Raw genomic sequence first — 14,608 nt, 5'->3', positions numbered from 1 at the left:
ATAAACCTTCACATACATCTGCTTACAGGGCAGGTACAACTTTCTTAGGGTTATGATGTTAAAATAGCTTTGTTTTATGATCCCCAAACGATAATCTTATACTGTATTCCACATTCCACTTGTGGCTTGCTTTTCCCTGCATCCCAGTAAACAGGGATCTTTAACGTTATCAACTGCCTGCCTCTACTCATCATGTGAAAAAGGAGGCTCCTTCTCAACCTTTTCAGGACAAGGCCTAACTTTGCCATCAAAAGACCTGGCTTCAGTTTCATAGATGAGCAAAACCTGGTCCCGACTTTCCAGGCGTTTACAGTCTATAAGGAATTATAATAAAATAAGCTAACCTAACGAACGTAATATGCAAAATGTGTTACCTGCTTTAAGCACTAAATATTACCTAAAACTGAAAGCACCAGCCAGTCCTTACCTTCTGTCTAGTACTTTACATAAAATATTAATAATCTTTTAAGGAAAATGGTGGAAAGCTGTTGAAAAGTTTCAGCAGAGCGGAGAGAGAAGATGTGATTTGGTGACACTCAGTCTGTGTGGAGAACAGAGTTAGTGGAGCATCAAACCGGCCATGGGAAGACCAATTAGGGGGCCGCTCCAGTGGCCCAAGTGACAGGTGGCGGTAGCCTCCTGGATTGTGGGGGCAGAAACAGAGCCGCAGAGAGGCAGATGGATCTGAGAGACGCTCGTGAATTAGAATCACAGGACAGGCTAATTAGCTGGATGGAAACAGTGACGTGGAAGGAGGTAAGGGAAAGGAAAGTATCGAAATGACACCTAACCCTTCATTTTCCTGAATCCATGTTGTCTTAGCTTCCCCTCCCGAGGTGCACATGTCAGAGTCTGAGGAAAAGGGGAGGCAAGAGGAAAGGGAACACTTGAGCCCAAGTGACGAAGGAAGCAGAGTGGTCGTGGCTGGGAGGTGGCGGATGACACGAGGCGGCAGCCAGAGTGGGTGGAGTTGGCCACACTGAATAAATAATTAATTGATGGGGAAAAAAAAATCAGTAAATATATTGAGAATAATGGGAGCCAGGTTTCTCTTTGTTGGCAAAGGGATTTAGAAACACAGAAAGAAAGGCTAGAAATAACCCTAAGGTACTGGATTGAAGTTGGGAGTATCAATGTGAATGCATGAGTCCTGTTCCAAATATGTACAGTCACCTGTATATAAGTACATGGTTTTCTCTAGTTCTATATTAAGAAGGCCTAGGTACAATGACACCCACAGCAGTAAGCACAAAGAATAGCCAGATCGTGGTTTCTAAATACCAAAGGCTCCTTGGGGACAGGATGGGTTCCAGGCCTAGCTGAAAGAAAGTACAAAATTAGCCCAGAACATTACATGGTGTCAAAGAGTAAGGAAAAGCTCAAACAGTGATAGAAATAGGCCAACAGAACACAGAAGCCAGCTCGGAGGGAGCACACTGGCCAAATCTGGGATGACTTGGGTATCCAAACAATAAATCATAATAGCAGTAGTATCACACTACAAACCATTGGATAAAGCAGTCATCCATGACCATAATGATATAAATACATACACGCATGTGCGAGAAGGGAAGGGCTTCCCATGATCAAATTCCAGCCAATACCAAAGGCCCGTTTCTGTACAGCTTGTGAGCTGTATAAGAATGGTTTTAACATTTTCAAAGGGTTGCAGAAAACCAAACAAACAAAAAGAAGATGCCACAGAGACTGTATTTAGCCTACAAAATGCAAGGTATTTATTATCAGGCCCTTTATGGAAAATATTTGCCAAGCTACTATAGAAAGAGAATGATGGTCACCACAGGGCAACCATCACAGAGGCATCTGGCACAGGTAGGACTCCTCATGGTGCTAAGGTGGCCTCATGATGATGTACCAGACAGGGCCAGAGTGAGGCCCACCCTACAAAATAAAAGCCCTATATTCTTTTTTCAATACTTTTTTTTAAAAGATTTTATTTATTTATTTTTAAAGAGGGGAAAGGAGGGAGAAATTGAGGGAGAGAAATATCTGTGTGGTTCCCTCTTGCAGGTCCCCCACCAGGGACCGGGCCTGCGACCCAGGCATGTGCCCTGACTGGGAATCGAACCGTTGAGCCTTCAGTTCACAAGCTGGCACTCAATCCACAGAGCCACATCAGCCAGGGCAAAAGCCCTGTATTCTTTAGAATTGTAAATGACATGAAGTACAAAGAAAGGCTAAGGAACTGTTTCATAATGGAAGACACTAAAAACACAGAAGAACAATACCTAACACATGCTACCAATTAGGATCCTGGGGCAGAAAAGAAAAAAAAAAAAAGACCTTTGGGGGACAACTGGCAAAATTTCAGTAAAAAATTAATTATTTAGATGAATGCTAAGAGCAAAATACAAGTAGCCCAAGATGAAAAAGTGAAGCTTAATATGTCAGATGAAGAAAGGGCTAGAAAGTACAAGACTTTGGTGGGCACAACTGGAAAAAAACTTTGTCAAGAAAAAAAAAAAAACATGCTGATATAAAGATAAATATGAGAACATTAACCCAATTAAAGCAAGCCAGGTTGGTTTGTTTGTGTTTTGAAGGCCCAGGATTAAAATGGATGCCTTAAGATGTGATTCAAAGAGGCCCAGAGAAAGTTCACGTGTATACACTTTGTAACTAACGCACTCTGACGGTTTCTCCGTACTTACTCACGCCATAGTTAGGTTTTGTAATTTTGAAATCATGTGGCTCCTGAAGCAGAGGGGGGGTGTGTGTACAATGCATGCTACATATCCTTTACTTAATGACATTCAAAGTGAGCAAGATTGTTAAGCCCTTGATCTTCAAAATGACTTAGGTAAATTTAAGATAACAGCTGAAACATATCCATAAATATCCACAGGATTTGGCAACATAGAAGTCATTATAGATCACAACAAGATCAGCTTCAGTGGCAGTTTTAGGACAGACACCAGATTGGTTTGAAGAGGAAATGGGCCAGAAATAAGCAATAATTTGTGACAATAACGCTTTATAAACAAATATGGCTGTGAAGGGTGACACACAGCCTCTAGTCCTTTTGGCGGGGGAGGGGGTGTGTGGGGGCCGGTGTGTGTAGAAAACCTGAATGCTGATCAGAAGGCTCTAGAAGGTACGTACAGGTTAAAGATTTAGGAAAGAACAAAAATAACCATTTGAGTTAAATTTCCAAAAAAGGGAACAGGAAGAAGGTCTAGAGAAACAAGAGAGGTCTATCTCTGACAGGAGAGGAGATGCTTAATGGGTTGAAACTGGAGGGAAAGAACTGAGAGAGGGTAGGTGTGGATGTCAGTGCATCTACTGATGGGCAAGTGTAAGAATGGATAATGCCCATTGAGTGATATCGTTTTTCTCCAGGAAGCATGCGGGAAAGACACTTACTGAGGAGGCCGGAGGAAAATGTGGAATTGGAGATTTAAGGAAAGAGGGAAGTTAGGAAACTGCCACCATGAGAAGTGCCAAAATGAGCAAACAAGAACAATACAGTGACATCACCATATAATGCAGAGAGTTCAATTGAGATCAGAGATCAAAAAGAGTATTTCAACAAATTATATGAGAAAGGGTTGTACTGGTTCAAAAGACGATTAATCTGATACAATCATGTTAACACATCTTCATGCATAATTACCCTTTATACCAAGCTATTATGACCAGGTGAGCAAAGTAGCAGACCACCAATCAAAAAGCCTGAAAAACCACAGATGCCTGAAAGTGAATTCGTTTGAACCCGATGACAGACCCATTTAATGTAAAACCTGAAAGAGGGAGCACGCAAGGAAGTCAGGGAGCAGTAAAAATATACCAAACCAAATCCTGTGCCCGATCCACTACCACAGTCTCCCCATTATCACCTCCGAGTAATTATAAAGCCACAGTCTCATGGTCCCACAAGGTCCTCACAGAATTTCCTGACAGCGCCAGGGTTTTCCAGCCCATTTTGAAATTTCTACTTCAGGAGAAAATCAGGTTATTGTTCTCGCCAACGAGTCCTCTGAGATTTGTTTCCTACCTATTCAATGAAATTAACTCTATTTCTGGCACAGCTTGTGCAAATATGGTGTTTCAATATATGCAAATATATCCCCAAAAGGTGCTCTATCTTACCGATATTGCTGTTATCCTAAGAGAATCCACAGTGGAATGTTTAAACAGGTACCATAAAACAGGTCCAATTTCTCCTGTTATAAAGCCCTGGGCCTGAGCAGAAAAGGTAGTGCAGACGTTTTCAACAATCTTTGCTGCCATGTGATTCACAACACGTTCTTCCTAGAGATTGAGAGAGCAGAGAACAAGGAGAAGATTAAAAGGGTATGATTTAGTATGAGAAACATACATGCCATTTTTTTCATAACTATTGCAAACAAAGGCCTGATACCGGGAGGATAGTACCTGCCCATGGACGTGTTAGATATTTTAGAAAGTGTGATTATTCTTTCAGGCTATTGTGCAACTATTACCAATAACCTGGCATAATATAATTATATTTTAATAAGAAGGCTGAAATAATATGGAAAATAGCCAATACAAGCATAACAAAATTGGAAGATAATTTTAAAGTCATAAGGAGGAGGCAATACAATCCTAAGAAATCACTCATGCTAGGAATAATTAGTGCACCAATTGGCCAAAGACCACCTAAATATGGGGCAGTACGCGAAAATCCTAAAACAGATATAGTTTCAGTGGTGTGATCAAACTAACTCTAAAGGCTGTTCTGGGCTGTCCTAACGACGCTTAAAATCCAGCCTCAAAAAGAAACTGTTTACAATAACTCAGATGAGTGCAAGAAAAAGGACAAAGGTACTTAAAAGAATTCAGGAAAACTCCAGCACCCAACAATATAAAAATCACAATGTCTGAAATCCAATTAAATATTAGCAAACATGCCAAAAAACCAGGAAAATATGCCTCATAAGAATAAGAAAATCCAATCAACAGAAATGACACATGCTAGAATTAGAAGTAAAATGTATTAAAATGGTCATTATAAATATATAGTCCATATATAATAGTCCATATATTCAATGATAAAGAGATAAAGACAAGACACAAAAATGACCCAAATCAAAAGGCTAGAGATAAACAAGACAACTTTCTATATGAAAAATATACTAGACGGGATTAACAGATTAGACTCTGCAGAGTAAATGATTAGTGCACTGGAAAACATAGCAATAATCAATAAAAAGTATCCAAAATAAACACAGAGAGTAATGAGATTGAAAAAAATGGAACAGAGCATCAGTACACCAGGGAACAACTTCAAACGACCTCATGCATGTGCAATGAGAATCCCAGCAGAGTGTGTGTGGTGGGGAGGAGCAGAAGGGTGGCAGAAAAATATACTTGTTTGAAGAAAATACTGGCTGAAAAATTCCCAAATGCATAAAAACCCTAAATCTAAGAAACTCAATGAATGCAAGCAGAAGAAACAAAGAAAAATCACACCAAGGCAAATCATAACCAAATTGCTAAAAACCAGTAATAAAATGAAACCTTAAAAGCAGCTAGAAAAAAAAAAGACTCATTATGTAGCAAGGAACAGCAATAAGGATGGCAGGAGACTTCTTATCAGGAACTAAAGAGAGCCAGGACACAGTGGAACAACAAGTTTGAAGCACCCAAGGGCAGGAGGGAGAAGGGGGTGCCGGTAAGTAACAGCTTTCAAAATCAAAAGTAAAGGTGGGGAAATAGGGAGAGGTTGGTAAAAGGTTACAAAATCTCAGCTGCAAGACTGAATAAGGTCTGAGGATCTAGTGTAAAATATGGTGACTATAGATGATAAGACTGAACAATTCAAAGTTGCTAAAAGAATAGAATTTAAAGGTTCTCACCAAATAAAGGTAAACATGTCAGGTGATTGAGTGTTAATTAACTCAATGGAGGAGTTAACCACATATATACACACACATATATACACACACATACACACACACATACACACGCACACACAACAAATCATCATTTCATACCCTTTAAATATCTTACAATTTTATTTATTGATTAGATCTCACTAATACCAAAAACAAAACAAAAACATGTAGAAGTAAAATGTACAATAATAGAAAGGCTGGAAGGGCATGGTGTAGGTTCTCATATAGCACATGTGCATATGAATTAGCATACACAGTAAATTCTGGTGTAAGGTTGTTTTTAAAGGTTCTTGTATATTATATATGAATCCATACAGCATTACCCAAAGGTTAACTGTGATATAAGAGATATGTACTATGAAAAATTATAATTTCATAAAGGAGATAAAGTTGAGTCATTAAAAGTCCATTAATCTAAAAGGCAGGAAAAGAGAAAAAGAACACACAAGAAAAGACGACACAACTCCCTCCCTTCTCCTCTCTAAAAATAAATATTTTTTAAAATATTTAAAAATATGTGAAAGCATCATGTGTATAATGTAATCTCACGTTTGTATAACAAAAATATGCATATATAAATATACTAGTAAAGGAACGGCACAGAATGGCACAGAACACAAATCACAAGACTAGAGATTTAAACCCAACCATCACAACAACCACAATAAATATATACACCAATTAAAAGGCAAACAGTCTCAAAGTAGATTTTTTTTAAAGCAAGACTCCAATGTAAGCTGTTTGCAAGAAAACCCTTACATAGAAATTCACAGATAAGTTAAAAGTATAAGAATGAACAATGATGTACCACACTAACATGTATCAAAAGAAAACTACAGCGGCTGTATGACTTCAGAAAAGCAGACTTTAAAGCGAAGAACAGCTTCAGGAATAATGGTCATTTCACAATGGTAGAAGAGTCATTCAACAAGATAATAACTAGCCTGGATATTTATGTCCCTAATAACAGGACTTCAAAATATCAGAAATTGACCAAATTGAGAGAATAAACAATTTTAGTTGGGAAATTCAATATACTTTCTTAATAACTGACAAAACAAGTAGCCAGAAAGTCAGGATAACACTATCAACCCATTTTGATATTTAAGACTATTTTTTAAAAAAAGTAGAAAATACATTCTTTTCAAGATCACATGAAATATTACCATGTTAGACTACATTCTGGACCATAGGACACGTCTGAGTAAACTCTATATTCACAGATTAACTTGAGATGAATCACAGACTTCAATGTAAAAGCTAGACCCAAAAATCTTCTGGAAAGGATCATAAAGAATACCTTGACTATCCTGAAGTAGGCCAAGATTTCTTGGGGGTAAAAAAAGGCACAAAGAATACAGAAAAAAAATTGTTAAATTAAACTCCATCAAAATTGTAAATTTTTGCTCATAATAACACCATTAAGCCTCACAGTGTCTTAGGCTGGGAGAAAATATACGCAATACATACACACAAAATATCTGAGCATTTTATATGCGATATAGCAATCAAAAATATTTAAAAGTAGCCCTAGCTGGTGTGGCTCAGTGGACTGAGGGTTGGCCTGCAAACCAAAGGATCGCCGATTCGATTCCCAGTCAGGGCACATGCCTGGGTTGCGGGCTAGGTCTCCAGTAGGGGGCGTGCAAGAGGCAACCACACATTGATGTTTCTCTCCCTCTCTCCCTTTCTTCCCCTTCTAAAAATAAATAAAATCTTTTTTAAAATATTTAAAAATATGTTAAAGCATCATATGTATAATGTAATCTCATGTTTGTATAACAAAAATATGCATATATAAATATACTAGTAAAGGAATGGCATAGAAAGATATACAATACTCTGTTAATTGTGATTACAATCAGTGGGGGTTTTGAGGGGGTCCATTAATTCTACTTCAGACATTTGTACATTGTTTGGATTGTTACAGTATGTTTGTATTACTTTTCAACCCAAAATTATATATTTTCCATTAAAAAGTATTTTTTTAAAAATAAGAAAACATTGAATTACATCTGTATTCAAGCCATAGTTTTACACTCTACCAGCTACATATCCCTGGGCATTTTCATCTCTGTGCCTCAGCTTCATCATCTATAAAACAGAGATAATAAAACACAAGCAGTTTGAAAATTAAATGAGACAACATACATGAATACTTAATCTAGGTCATAAAAAGTAGTAAATTTCCAATGAGTTAGCTTTTCTTCCTGTTATTATTAATATCACATAGCATGAATTGTAAGCCTGCTAGAAAAGAAATTTCAAAGATGCCTGAACTTCCTCAAACTTGGACATATTTCACTTCTCAGAATGAGTATTGGAGAGAAGGCTTCCTCCCTATTCATGAGGTTTCCTTCCATGCAGCTCGGATACATTAATGTAACCCTCTCACCTCTGTGTTCCTCTCCCCAACTCTACCCAAGGGGCAATAAAATGCTTCATCTAGCTGGCAAATTTGCTAAGAATAAACTGGGCGTGCTAAGAGCTCAACTCAACTCCTCCCGCTTTCCCCTGAGCACAGGCCCACCGACCGAAGTTGTCTGCTTACCCACCCCCCACCCCTCCTAAGTCCCTGGAGAGGGCCTCGGGGGAGTTTTGCTGCGCCTGGGGCAGTGCTGAGATTCCCTAACGTGGGAGTTCACGTTAAGGAAGCCTGTTTGCCATAGATACGCACTATGTGCTCCACCCGGCTCTCGTTACATACACATGCCATTTTCGTCCCATGGGCCTCGCTCTTTGTCTCGGCTCTCCTGAGGTTCTGAAACATTTCCCCTGAATGTAGGGGAAGGGTGCTACGATGCAGGACGGCTCCCAAACCTTAACAGGTGCTTTACATCACAATTGTCAGTCTACTCCTAGAGCACTCCTTCCTAGTACCAGAAAACCACAGCCATGTTAGCGCCTAGGCTGGAAAGGGGCCATGTGCCATCCCAGCATTCCACAAACTCAGGAGACTGTCAGGCCGACCCTGCCGGCCACCCCAGAAATGAGCTGCCCCAGCCCCCTGGGACTCCCTGTGGGACACCACACAAGCACTAAGGCTGGTGCTATTTTCTGCTTAATTAACTCTTCAGAAGGGATAACTGAACTGAACTAATACCTGTCATTTAAATCAAAGACCTACTTCATCATAACATGAGGATAAAAGCTATGATGATTAGAAAATGGTCCTATGCAATAAGCCAATGATAATTAGGCTTTTAATGAATAGCTGTACTATGATTTAACAGTATTAAGTAGATCTAATGTATTGCAGGCAGTCTTTAAAACAAGAAGTTTTTCTGACAATATAATTATAATCTATATATGCCTACTTTTCCAAAAAAGAATAACAAAATTAACATCTAAAATACTGACATTAGTTATTTTCGCCTTTGTAGATTTAGCATAACTAAGATCTTTCTTCTAAGGCTTCGAGGTACCTGGAGTTTATTTTACATAGTTTATTGTTTCAGTAACTCATGCAATCAAGATAATAGGATTTTTATTTCTTACAATATAGTGAGCTAGATTATCTGGACAACTCTATCCCTCTAAAAGCAGCTAAGAAATGCTGCATATAAAATAAGAAACAAAAAAGCCTTCTGAAAGGCATCAAATTCTTGAACAAGCACCAAATTCATAGACCAGCGGCTGTGTGGGAAGAACCCTGGGAGGTACCCTGAGCGCCTCAGCACATTCATCCCGCAAGCACCGCTCAACAGGGTGGACAAGACGGGTGGGGGACACAGGGCAAGGCTGCAGGTCCACACGAGAGGGAGGTCCAATGAAGACCCCCACCCCCGGTCCTGGCTTCAATGGCTACAACCTAGTATAATAGGTGGGAGTAAGAAACAACTCTCCCATTTCCCTGACTCCCCTCTGACCAGAGCTGGGGGCTCCAGGTACGTGCTGGGGAAAGGAGACTACAGGAGGGGGAGCCCAAGAGGAGCTAAAGGAGCCGCAGCTGCTCTGACTGCTTTACAGCAACAACTTCAGCCAGAAGACAATGAAACAGTATCTTCAATTGCTAAGAGCAGTGTCAACCTACAACTGTATACACAAATATGTATTTCAAAAACACAAGCAATAGAATAACTGCTAAAAGAATAAGAGGAATTACTTTTAAAATAAAAAAGAACAAAAAGAAGATATAAAAAAATAAACACGAAGCAGATGGAACAAGTAGCAAAAAATAAGATGGCAGCTATAAATTCAACCAAACCAATGACTGCAATAAATTTAAATGGTCTACATACTACAGTTAAGAGAAAATGACTATGAAACAGAAGTTTAAAAATATAACTACATGAAGAGACGCATCAAAAATATAGTTATTCAGTTAGAAATGCAGAAAAATAAGAGAATGAAAAAAGATACACCAGTCAGATCTAACCCAAGGAAGGAAGGTAATAACTTATGGTAATATCAATAGAACAGAGTTTGGGCAAAAAGCCTAAATGGTGCTTTTTAAAGGCCACAATATAATGATTTAAAAAATTCAATAAACCAAGGGAAAAACAATCTAAATATTCTAAATATTTAATAACTATTACTCAAAACATACAAAAGCAAATTTGGCAAAATTGAAATCCTACCAAAGGCGGCAACTTAAACATTTATCTCAGGAGCTGATAATACAGATAAAAGCCAATTAACATAGATGCAAAAGATTTATTTCTGTATCTATCTGTCTATCAGATTAACACGCGTGACCTAATGGGCAGAAAAAAACACATTACCCAATATCATTATTTTACCGTTATTAACAATAATTTAGTAACAATGCATGTGGATATCAAACATTATTCTTCATATGACATATACAATGAAAAATATGAGATGGGGAGAGAAGATACTAAATAAAGGATACAACCTCATGAACTAGAATTAATAATCTTTTACTAGACATTAATCTAAGTTTTAAAAATTAAAGATACAAAGTTTTTTAAATTTATTTTACACTATGAAAAGAATTCCTAGAAGACTCCTTTCTCCTTTGCATTCCCCTATTTTGTTTTTTTGCATTTATTTACTTGACGTATTGTTCCACTTTATATTTTTGTCTTATCTCCCAAAATGGATAGGATCTGAGTGTGGATAGAAATGTCACCTTCTTCATCTGTGAGTCCCCAAGTGTGCCTAGCTGGAGGCCGTGGATGATACCTACATGTCTTTTGACTATAGATAAACATGACTTAACTGTCATATTATTGATGAAATAAAATGTACTGGCTTCATTCATATCCCATAATGAAAACTGACTGCATACCAACCCTACGGGCTAGAAAGTGTTCCCTCTTCATTGCAGGATCACTAGGGGAAAACCTTGCAGGGTATTTTACACTTGAAACCTTTGAAACATTATTCCATCACCAGGTAGTAATAACTCAAAAGGAAGATGTTTATTGTGACATATTTTTTTCCCATTCCTTAAGGAATGCTTTTAGCCTATGGCTTTGCCTTGGGTGAAATAATGTCAAAGGGTTTAAAGCAAACAGAAAATGCCAACCTTTTAGGTCAGTTACTGATTCCTTTATGAAGTTACACATAGGAACTACATATATAAGTTGGTCGCCTGGTGAGCTGGCTGGTGTTCAGCCAGTAGCAGCAGCATCAGTAGGGATGTGAATAAATTGAGAAATCATATCACATAATAAGTACTATTTAATATTAAAATCAATGGATACTAGTGGAAGCTTCCCTCTGTCTGAACCGCAAAATGGCACCCTGACAAGATAATCATGGAGCTTTTGATTTGGGGGCTCATGGAAAACTCTCTGCATACACCTTGCTTACCAAACTGGTCTATCAGTGACTTCCAAATGGGAGGAGGGAGGATTAAGAACGTGCTATTAAAAGCCACTTATTTTGTTTACATTTGCCATCATCTTTTAAAAAGCAAGACAATTAAAAAAGAGAATGAGAAAGCCGGTTCATTTTTACACCTGCTCCACGCAGGTCACTTGATGAGGGTGGCTTGTCGGGATTATTTAAATTCAGGAGCCAGACCTGGCTGACAAGCTCCCGCACTGCTGCGGGCTACAATCCCCACACAGTGCCCGCGGGGCGATCGCCCGAGCGAGCCTGCAGAGGACAACAAAGCAGCCTTACCCCTTCCCGAAGGCACCTCGTTAGCACCGTGTAGGCCGCCAAGGGAACAGCCCAGCATTCTCTCGGGCTCTTTTTTTTTTCTTCCTGAAACGAAGTGGAAGAAAAGGCTGTGAAGCCAACGGCACAAAAGATATTAACCCATTCGAGAGAAAGGCAGTTTCAAATACACAAACTACCTAAAACTTCTTGGCGTTCTCTTTCAAGCTCTGTTTACTGCCTGACAATTATGGTCTGATTGGGGGTCTCTTACTGTGTTGCACCTACAGGTACATAGTTCTCTTACTTCTCATTATGTTTTATATGATATTGATAGGATCCCCGCATCAGAAGCTAGATGAAGAGAACTGAGAAATGACAATATGATCTGGTTGATAGAGAAACCACTCTGTTGATCATTGCAGATGACAATACAGGATGATTTGAAAGCACAAAATACACAGCTTTGTTCTCTAGAAAACCATGTGCAAAATAAAAATAAGCCATTATGAGTAGTGGGCACACTTATTTTAATGACATCAGCAATAATTCTCTCAATCACAAAATCACAAAATGAATCAGGTCCCACAAAGAAAGGTGCAAAAATTCCATCTCTGGAGCCAAGCAAATTAGATTCTGTTTGGAGAAAATATTTAAGATGATCCAAATGTTAACAACTGGTACCTTCTGGATCCAAATGTACTGTATACTAACAGTGAGGACTGTGACCCATTAAAACTATGCCATTAACCACAGATGTGCACGCATGTTCTGAATCTAGACGTCCTCATGCCAAGCTGCTCCAGCTCGAAAATCACCGATTCGGCCCCCAACTTAACTTCCAAAGAACTTCCTTCCCCTCCAGCTCACTTATTCAAAGCATCCGCCCACAACCGTCCTTTAACATCCCTCCCCGTTCCCGTCTACCATTTACCTGCTCCTGCCCAAAGCCAGGCTGGCCTCCCCCTCTGGCCGCCCCTCCCCTGTGCGGGTGAGCTCAACCTCGGAGGAAGCCGGAGGCTCGTTTCCTCCAGGCCTGCACTCCGGGCATCACCCAGAACACAGAGTCCGTGAGCCACTGTGGATCAGCAAGCCCAGGGACCCTCATCATCACTCTCCAGGCCTGCTTCTCTCTCTCACCAACTCCCTCTCTTCTCCTTCACGGAGATCAAGGAAGCTGCAAGAAAGAAACTAACTTCTCTACAGGACAGCGATCTGCTGCTACCCAGTGGTAACAGGACACACTCCCCTTCAGCGCGGGGCCAGGGTCCCATCCCACCTTCTTCAGGGTCATTAGGTTACAGACTAGCCCCTACTGCACCTAAATTTTCAATGTCCTGTCCCGGCTGCATCTGTTCCATTTCCACCTGAACAGACTCGCTACCTCCCACTTTCAAAACAGGGCCCGCTTCAGCGCCCTGCTCCGCTCCTTTACAACCCACCTCGCCTCACGCCGCCTTCCGCAGTTCCCTCACTTCCCATTAAATCCGGCACACGCTCCAGTCTGACTCTGTCTCCCTCCCTCCACATGAAAACATACACACACACACAAAACCATGAATATATAAAATATCTCTTGTCAAGTTACCAGTGACTTTCATGTCACTCAATCCAGTGTGCTCTTTCTTGTCCTTTTTCTTGGACCACATGCTATGTTCATTCAGCCCTACTGAGTGTCTCTTTCCTGAAACACTCTGTTCTCTCCCCTTTTGCTCCTACTTCACTTAGTCTCACTTTGGTTCTCAGAACCCTCCCTTACCATTCTCCAATCTACTCTCCACATATGAACCAGAATAATCTCTGGCATTTATATCAGGTGACATCATGACCCTTCTTCAAAGCCTCCATGACTTCCCCTTGCCCTTAGGCTCAAGACGAAGGCTTCCAGCTTGGCCACGGAGCCCTTCGGGACCACGTGCCTGCCAGTCTCTCCGGCCCTGCCTCCTCGCTCACTTCCCCCAGGGCCCATGGGCCCTGGTGCTGTTCCCTCAGGGGAAAAGCACCTACTATGTGCCAGGAACTCTTCTGAACACAGATAAATGAACATGCCAGATACATTTCCTGCTATAATAGTGCTTAGTGGGGACTGAGACTTAAGACAATGCAGTAAACCAAACAAGTCAGTCAAGAGAGTGATGGGCAGTATAAAATAAAACAAAGCAGGTGAGGCGTAAGAGGAGACTGTAGACAGGGTGGGGCTCCGTCTCACACTGCTTAGCGTCAGGAAGACTCTGAAGGGATCCACTCGAACAGAGAAAAGGCAGACTTCTGGGGGAACTGCTGTGCGCGGCAGGAATGGCAAGGGCAGAGATGGGCAGGCAGGAGCAGGACGCGGCCTGGTCAAGGAACTGCGGGCAGGTCAATGAGGCTGGAAACTGGGAGGAGTGGGAGGGAGTGAGGGCGGGGGCCACACAGGCACTGGGGAGGCCCTGGGGGGATTTATGACAATGAGCAAGACAAGAAGCCCCAGGGGGCTGTGAGGAGTGACACGGTAGTCTCTCCTGTGTTTCTAACAGGCTTGCTGTGGCTGATGTCTGGAACACAGACTTTTATGGACACAAGAGTGAAGTAAGGAGACTGTCTGGGAATTCTTAACACAGGACAGCTGAGAGATGATTATGGGCTAGACAAAAAAAAAAAAAAAAGACAAAATAAGA

At 40.5% G+C, this 14,608-nt stretch overlaps 1 protein-coding gene across 1 annotated transcript in view; it reads right to left on the bottom strand.

The window, feature by feature from the left end:
- The window catches only part of ULK4 (unc-51 like kinase 4), a 233,621-nt gene that overhangs the window by 164,051 nt on the left and 54,962 nt on the right, over positions 1-14,608 (bottom strand). The window contains exons 19-20 of the mRNA XM_054595876.1: positions 11,976-12,059; positions 4,111-4,272 (exon numbers count right to left, since the gene is read on the bottom strand). Of these exons, the coding sequence (XP_054451851.1) occupies positions 4,111-4,272; positions 11,976-12,059 (246 nt within the window). The remainder of the gene's footprint in view (positions 1-4,110; positions 4,273-11,975; positions 12,060-14,608) is intronic.

This window comes from Pteronotus mesoamericanus, unplaced genomic scaffold (genome assembly GCF_021234165.1).
Source record: "Pteronotus mesoamericanus isolate MK-2021 breed Mesoamerican mustached bat unplaced genomic scaffold, CSHL_Meso_final scaffold_54, whole genome shotgun sequence".
Lineage (NCBI taxonomy): Eukaryota > Metazoa > Chordata > Mammalia > Chiroptera > Mormoopidae > Pteronotus > Pteronotus mesoamericanus.
This window is presented reverse-complemented; position numbering and strand designations above follow the sequence as displayed.